This window comes from Gracilinanus agilis, chromosome 1 (genome assembly GCF_016433145.1).
Source record: "Gracilinanus agilis isolate LMUSP501 chromosome 1, AgileGrace, whole genome shotgun sequence".
Classification (NCBI taxonomy): domain Eukaryota; kingdom Metazoa; phylum Chordata; class Mammalia; order Didelphimorphia; family Didelphidae; genus Gracilinanus; species Gracilinanus agilis.
Genome location: NC_058130.1, coordinates 333,689,447 through 333,697,849, shown reverse-complemented (window position 1 = coordinate 333,697,849; position 8,403 = coordinate 333,689,447). Strand labels below are relative to the sequence as shown.

The 8,403-nt window shown below is 38.8% G+C and overlaps 1 protein-coding gene across 1 annotated transcript; it reads left to right on the top strand.

The window, feature by feature from the left end:
* The first annotated feature begins 209 nt into the window (after positions 1-209).
* Positions 210-8,403, top strand: AK6 (adenylate kinase 6). Its single transcript, XM_044657677.1, has 5 exons — positions 210-315; positions 1,679-1,771; positions 4,996-5,054; positions 5,506-5,651; positions 7,979-8,403. Exons 1-5 carry the CDS (start codon positions 288-290, stop codon positions 8,166-8,168), a joined length of 516 nt encoding a protein of 171 aa, XP_044513612.1. The 5' UTR covers positions 210-287; the 3' UTR covers positions 8,169-8,403.

Here is an 8,403-nt window from a genome sequence, read left to right as displayed (position 1 = left end):
AGGGGGGAGAAGAAGGAGTCAGCCGTCTGGGGTGTCTTGGGCACTGCCTGCTCTGGCGGAGCGCGGAACGTGGGACCCATCAGTCTGGATTTGCTCGGAGGCGCTGTCATAGAAGAGCTGCTCACCAATAGGCGGGCGGAGCGAGGCGATGAGGCCCGGAGTGTGCGCCGAGCAGAAGTTCGAGGACCCCGGGCCCGCCCTCTCGGCTCCTGCCTGGCCCCCTCTGCCTGCTGCTCCCGCGTGGAGTGCGAGCAGGCGGCCGGGGCGGAGCCGGCGCCACCGCGACCATGAGGCTGCCCAACATCCTGCTCACGGGTCAGGGCTGCGGCTTGGGTGGCGGGCGGGCGGCCGGGGCTGGAGGAGGTCTTTTCTCGGGAGTTGGTCGTGCCGGTTTCCAGGGGCTTTGTCTGGGGGTGGGGTTGGTCAGGGCGAGGGACGTTAATTCGGTTGGTCAGTCCAAGGCCTCCTTGCTTTAACCCCCACCTTCCCACGCTGGATTGGGGGCGGGGGGGGGGCAAAGCGCCCGTTCCGGGCTTCGCGGGAAATAAGCTGCTCTAGTCTAGATTTACACACGGGGAAACTGAGGTCGGGAGGTATATGGGGCCTCCTCATTAGTGCATGGAAACGACTTGCTCAACTCAGGCTCGGACGGGACTAGAACCCTTGAGTTTTCACTTTCGGTTCTCTTATCTGTCAACCCGGACCTGGATCATATTAAATGCGGTCGTTTGAGGTTTAAGAAGAACATGGTGGTCCCCAGCAAATGGCTTGGATCAACCACTAGATCATTAAGAGCTTCATCGGGTGGCTGTTGAGTGGTTAGTTTATCCTCCAGGTGCCATTGCCTTTTAAAGGCTTCTACTTTCAGCCTGTTCAGAATTCCTGTTCTCAGCTCACATTAATTGTACAGTCATATAGAACAGATATTTTTAAAGATAACATTCCTGATTAGTTCATTATCGAGTTAAAGTTTTGTATTCATAAATGCATTAAATATTTGCATTATCTGCATAAATGAAAAAATATATATCTTATTTAAATTTGGGGGTATGTCAGAAGTTAACAAACTAGTGGAATGTCAGAGCTGGAAGAGGATGTTGGAGATATTCCAGGCCAGTCTCATTTGCAGATGAGGAAACTAAGGCCCTGAGAAGGAAAGTGGCATGATATTGGATAATATGTTGACCTGTTAGCTTTGATACCCTCATTAAGCTGTCAGGGTCAAAAAGTAAAAATAGTAATCAGGGGCATTTATAACAATTTCTCCATAAGGGTAAATAACTGCATTCTGTTTACAGAAACAACAGGTCTGAAAATAGTATATGAGAGGTGCCTCAGATTATCTATAGATCCCACAGACCTTGCTTCAGAAAAAGACAGTATTTTAGCAATTGACCAATAAGTGTTTGACAGCATGCAGCTTGGGAAGAGGGCTGAATTTTGAATCATAATACTTGGATTTGAATCCAAGTTCTGCCATTGGGTGTCTTTGTGATCTTGAGCAAGTCCCTTCTTTTCTCTTGAGTGTTTACTTATTTCTATAGAGGAGTAGGAACTAGATGATCTTCAGAGTCTCTTCCAGCCTAAAATATATGATGCCTAGGAATGTGGTATTATGTCTTATTTTTCCCTGTTGAATAAATGTTAACTTTGGATATCTTTGGAAATTGTCTTATAGGTACACCAGGGGTTGGAAAGACCACACTCGGTAAAGAACTTGCATCAAGAACAATTCTGAAATACGTTAATGTGGGTGATTTAGCAAGAGAAGGTAAACTATACTTGGCAGAAGAAACTTTGCATCATAGATAGGTTGTAATTTAAATTCAGCATACTATGTTATAAAAAGACAATGAAGAGATTCACCTTACTCTAGTCTATGTTGGGGAATGGTGTTCAGGGTCTACATTTATAAAAACATGGGCATTTAATAAGTAGTTGTTGAATTAAAACATAGGCTCCTAGATCTAGAGCTGGATGTTACTCCAGAGATCTAAAGTATAAACCCTCATTTTATAGGTGAGGAAACTGAGGCCTAGGGAAGTTAAGTGATTTGCCCAAGATGATACAGGTTGTAGGCATAGGATGGAAATAATGTACTAAGATTATGGAGGGTCTTGAAAAATTAGGTAGAGAAATTTGGATTTAATGTATTAGGAAAGAATGTAGTTTGTTTTGTTTTGTTTTTTATAACCCTTACCTCCCCTTTTTGGAATCAGTACTCTGTATTCGTTCCAAGGCACAAGAGTGGTTAAGGGCTTGGCAATGGGGGTCAAGTGACTTGCCCAGGGTTACTCAGCTAGGAAGTGTCTGAAGCCAGATTTGAACCTCTGTAAAAAATAAAATTAATATATAATGATAACTTTAAAAATGTTATAGTTTTTTAAGACTTATTAGTAGCCACTAGAAAATAAAGTCATGTGCCATGCTAGCTTAAGCTGTTTAAAAGCCCCACTGTTCCCAGCTTTCACCATGCCATGATAAGAAGTAAAGAGGAAGAACCCCAGCCCCTCAATCTTACCCTCCTGTCTAGTCATTGTGTAGTGACAGAGAGGCCAGTGGACTCATGGGAAATGTAGTTCAAAGACCTCAAAATTTCCAACAATACACCTAGGACCTCCTATTTCTAGGCCTGGCTCTCAATCCACTGAACCACCTAGCTGCCCCCAAGAATGTAGTTTTTTGAATTGTGGAAGTATGATTAAAGTTTCATTTTAAGAAAATTAGTCTGTTTTTAGTTTATAGTGTAGTTATCTGAGAGATGGTCAGTGGATATAGAGACTAGGAAGCTATGGCTTCTAATACTAATTCAGGTATAAGATGTTGCAGGCTTGGCCTAGAATGGGAACAATAGAATTAGTGAGGAAAGAATCTGAGAGAAGTTTCAGAGAAAATGATAGTGTTTGGTGATAGATTTGATATAACGAATGAAAGTAAGGTAGGAAATCTAGAAATAATTCAAGGATTGAGTAGCAGAAATCAGGTAATTGCAGAGGGAAGCTAATTTGGGAAATAAGTTGTTTTGAACATAATTGAATTTATACTTATAGCAGAGCATCCTAAATAGGTAGGTTAAATAAGTGCCTGGAGCACTGAACTTCACCTGTCGAGTATAGATTTGGGGTGACTCATCTTGATTAATTGAAGACTAGCAATAGGTCATTTTAAGTGAGGTTAGCCACAAGTTGGTGATCTGCTTATTCATTTCTTTCTTTTTCTACAGCAACTCATGGAGATTTTCTATTGAAATAGGAAATAGTGGTTATTTGCCTTGGTATAGAGCAGTGATGATGAATGTTTTAAAGACAAAAGTGCCAGGACCTGCTCACACCCTACCCCTAGATTGGGTGCTGTGCCCTTCCCTCACCACCACATGCTGGGTATGCCCCACTTCTCCCTTACCCCACACAGGGGAGGGAGAAAGGGCTCCTATTGGGTGAAGGGGTGGGTGAAGTGAGGAATGTCCTCAGCTAGTGTAGAGAGGGGAAGGAGAGTGGCCTGAGCACTCTGCTCCCCTCCAGTTCTGTTGCCTGTAAGCTGCCCTCCTTACCCCTTTTGAGTTCCCATTGGGCTACTTGGCAGAGGGGTGAGTGATGTGAAAAAATGTCAGGCATGGTGGAGAGGGGGAAGGGAGCAGTTCTGCCTGGGTCCCTCTGCCTTTCTAATAATAAACTCTGGAGGTAGGGTGGCTGAGTGCCCACAAAGAGCCCTCTGTATGCCATAGGTTTGCCATCACTAGTATAGAGGCAATACCCATGTAGATGAAATAGCTATTCTTTTGAAATATTGTAGTGGTTTTTAAAAATAAAAACTGCCCTTCGCTAATCTCAGTTTGTAAAAAGGAATAAGATCGGGGGCAGCTGGTAGCTCAGTGGATTGAGAGTCAAGGCCTAGAAACGGGAGGTCCTGGGTTCAAATCTGGCCTCAGCCACTTCCCAGCTGTGTGACCCTGGGCAAGTCACTTGACCCCCATTGCCCACCCTTACCACTCTTCCACCTAGGAGCCAGTACACAGAAGTACAAGGGTTTAAAAAAATACTAAAAAAAAAAACCCTAAAAAAAAAATGAATAAGATCAAAGAATAGAAATGTTCAGTTTAATTATAAAATACTAAATGACAACATTGAATAGTACTATATTATGTACAAGATACTTGGATAGGGATATAGACTCAAAATTAATCACCAGTAGGGCTAGAAATCCTGAATCATGTCACAACTAATGATAAATAAGCTTCAGAAAATATTTCTTGAAGCTTTTATTTTAAAAAACAAGAAAAAATAATGTAAAAAGGGAAAGCAGACACACACTGGTTTGTACTTGGGAAGATCCCTGTCCCTGTTACATGGTCTCTGCTGTTAGATTTATTTTCTGCTCAAATACCCCTAGGGATGGGTTTGTCACTTTCTCCTAGGGCAGCCTGTTTGAGTCATTGTATAAATGTAAATGTCTTTTCCTATATTGAGTAGAAATCTGCTTCATTTTGACTTGATCCATTAATCCTAGTTTTGACTTTTATTTATGTCATCTACCCTTTCAACATGGTAGACTTTCAGATATTTAAATAGCTGTTATTTCTCCTTTCGACTTCTAATCAGGTTAGCCAGAGGCACTTCTTTCAAGCCTTAGACATGATTTCCATATCTCATCATGCTAATTTACATTTTCTGATGTAATATGGGCTGTCCATATGTCATTTAGTTGGTATAGATAGTTTCCATTTGTACATGAAATACCACTGAAACACTGGTTTATCTGATAAGTTTTAGGGAAATTCCAGAGGGCACAAAGGTTGAATGACTGGTCTGACAGCTAGTATTAGAAGCAATATTTGAGTCAATCTACTTCATTCCAAGTCTAGCACCTTATCTACTATAGGCTATTTATACATCTAAAAGCAATCTAATAATTAATTGTGAATTAGAATACCTTTTTGTTTTGAGGTGGAAAAGAGCTTTGGGATACTTTTAAATGATATAATGTTTCTTTCTTTAGGACAGCTATATGATGGCTTTGATGAAGAATACGAATGTCCCATTTTGGATGAAGACAGAGTGAGTACAAGAGTGTTACAATTTTAGTTTTTTTGGTTCAGAGTTGTAATTTCATCATTATGGGGAGACTCCCAAGAAGGGAGTTTCCAATACCAATGTTGAGCTACAGCTCTTCTGAAATTTATATTCTTAGAAGAATTGTTTGGGGGGCACAAAGGAGTGGTATCACTTAGCCAGAGTCAAAAAGCTATTATGTATTAGAGGCAGAATTTGGACCCAGGTCTTCTTGACTCTCTAAAGCACGTTCTGTATACACTGTACTATTCTCCACAGGATTATTCCTTCTTACTATTATTTAATGTGTAACTGTATAGAGATTATATTAATATAATTATGATCTTTAATTTTATGCCCCTTATAGTTTAAACATTTTCACATAATTAAAAATACAATGTTTCTTATACTTTAATGGAAAAAATGACTTTTTATCTAAAACACTTTTTTGAAACAGGTAGTTGATGAGCTAGAAAATAAAATGAAAGGTGGTGGAGTTATCGTTGATTACCATGGCTGTGACTTCTTCCCTGAACGATGGTTTCATATAGTTTTTGTGCTTCAAACAGATAATTCTGTATTATATACAAGACTTGAAAAGAGGTAAGAGAGGAATGAATTTGTTTCTCATACAGCAATTTTTTTTTAATTTTATTACCAGTAAGATATACTATATCTCCTTCCCATCTCCCCCCTCTCCCTACCATTAGCCCCCTACCCTATTGGGAAAGTAAGAAAAGAGCAAAACCCGTGTGACAAACAGGTAGAATTAAGCAAAACAAACACTTGCATTGGTCATGTCAAAAAAAGTTTTGTCTTAGCCTGCATGGTGTCTTTTTAATCGCCTTTGTCAAGCATATTTCATTAGGAGTCCTCTGTAAGTTTTTTTTGGTCCATTGTGTTGATAAGCGTTCCTGAGACTTCCAAGTTGTTTGTCTTTAAATATGCAGTATTGTTGCCATCTCAGTTTCTAGTTCTTTGTTATTCTAAAAAAGAGCTGCTATAAATATTTTTGGTTTTCCTCTCTCTTTGATCTCCTTAGGGTATAGAGTAATGATACCACTGTGTCAAAAGGGATGTACTTTAAATAGTATTTTAAATTTTTATCCATGATACTAACCAAGAACAGCAGAACAGTTAACCTAAGAAAAGTACCATCTTAAATATTTTATAATAATTATCAAAGCTCAAATTTACATAATTCCTGGTTCTAAATATTTTTTCTTATGATGACTCTTTGAGGTAGGTAGGGACCATCCTATTCTTACTTTACAATGAAAGATACTGAAGCCTAGAAATGTTAAGTGATTTGCCCAAGGACAATCAGAAAATAGTGGAGCCAACCCATGAATTCAGTTGGTTTTTTTTTTTTTTTTGTTTTTTTGTTTTTAAACCCTTGTACTTCGGTGTATTGTCTCATAGGTGGAAGATTGGTAAGGGTGGGCAATGGGGGTCAAGTGACTTGCCCAGGGTCACACAGCTGGGAAGTGGCTGAGGCCGGGTTTTGAACCTAGGACCTCCTGTCTCTAGGCCTGACTCTCACTCCACTGAGCTACCCAGCTGCCCCTCAACCCATGAATTCAGATCAATTTGGACCTGGCTTTCTTGACTTTTTTCTTTCTTCCACATGTGATTGCCTTACCATTGTAGTCCTCATCCAGTACCAATATTCTGATTCTAGACTGAAAGGATTAGTTAAAATCTAGGCAATATTTTCTTTTTTTTTTAAACCCTTAACTTCCACCTTGGAATCCGTATTATGTATTGTTTCCAAGGCAGAAGAGTGGTAAGTGCTGGGCAGTGGGGGTTAAGTGATTGCCCAGGGTCACACAGCTAGGAAATGTCTCAGGCCAGATTTTAACCTGGGACCTCCCATTTCTACGCCTGGCTCTCAATTCACTGAGCTATCCAGCTGCCCCCTAGAAAATATTTTCTTAATGGGTAGACTAACTGGTCAAATTGTTTGAGAAACTAATAAGAATTATTCTGGGTAAAAGATCAAAGAGTAGTTGCATCAGGGAAAAATGCTTGAAATGCAGGTCTTGAAAAATATTTGACTAAAAAAGTTAACCAGTTTTTTAGTAGTCTTTAGAGACTTAACTTTTGATTTATTTTATTTTTTAAAAGATTTTATTTTGCCAGTTACACATAATAATTTTCCAAATCATTTTTCTGAAGTTATAGGATCCAAATTATCTCCTTCTTTTCCCTCCCCTTTTTCAGAAATTAAAGCAATTTGATCTGGATTAAACATGTATTATCCTGCAAGACCTATTTCCATATTGTTCCTTGTTGTAAGAGAATGTTCATATAAAAGCAAAACCTCAAAATGAAAATCTAAATTAACTAAAGAGAAAAATAGTATGCTTTAATCGTCATAATCTGATAGGTATGATGTGGTACTCCTAAATTGTTTAAATTTGCATTAGAAATTTAACTTTTTAGTTAATTCATGCTCCTAGTATTCTTTAGAATAAAAAAATTTTTATTATTGTCTCCATGTAAAAGGAGACACATATATTCTACCCTTTGGTAGTTATGTCTTCTCCCCCAACTAGATTATAATCTCAGAACAAAAGTTATATTGTATATTTGTGTATGAATAGCTCCATTGTAAACATATACATAACAGGTGCTGAGTGTAAATGGGGAAACTGAGTAATGTGTAGCATTCACCACAAAGTCATATTTGAACTTGTGGATTGATTTTTCAATTTTGAGTTTGACACTCTTAATTGTTTCTCAGATTCTGATTCTTTTTAAACTGTTTCTTCTGATTTTAAAATAAATGTCTCAAAATATTTTTGCATCAACTTTTCAGATCATTATCTACATGTATCTGGTTTTTAAGGGGAGGGGAGATTCCTAAACTAAATTTGTTCCATTCAGATTTTACATATGTGTGTCTAAACCCCAACTTTGTTTTCTAGGGGATACAGTGTAAAGAAACTACAGGACAATGTTCAGTGTGAAATTTTCCAAATTCTTTATGAAGAAGCCATGGCCTCCTACAAGCCTGAAATAGTACACCGGCTGCCCAGCAATGTACCAGAAGAACTAGAGAGTAATTTAGATCAGATAATTAAATGGATTGAGGAGTGGATAAAAGATAATAATTGAACCTTGAGGGGAAAGCATGGATTCTCAAGGCTTTCCACATAATGGTTAAAGATTTTCTTGATGATCTCTCCCTCCCCATGCAATAGAAATTAAGACAACATACACCAGATTTTACTATCCAAGATTGTGTTGTAGAAGTAACAGGTGGGCAAAATATAAGGTTGAGTTATGGCTGAATTAATTTTTTTTTCTCCATGAGAAAACTGAAAACCCTGAAATAAATGAATATGGTATT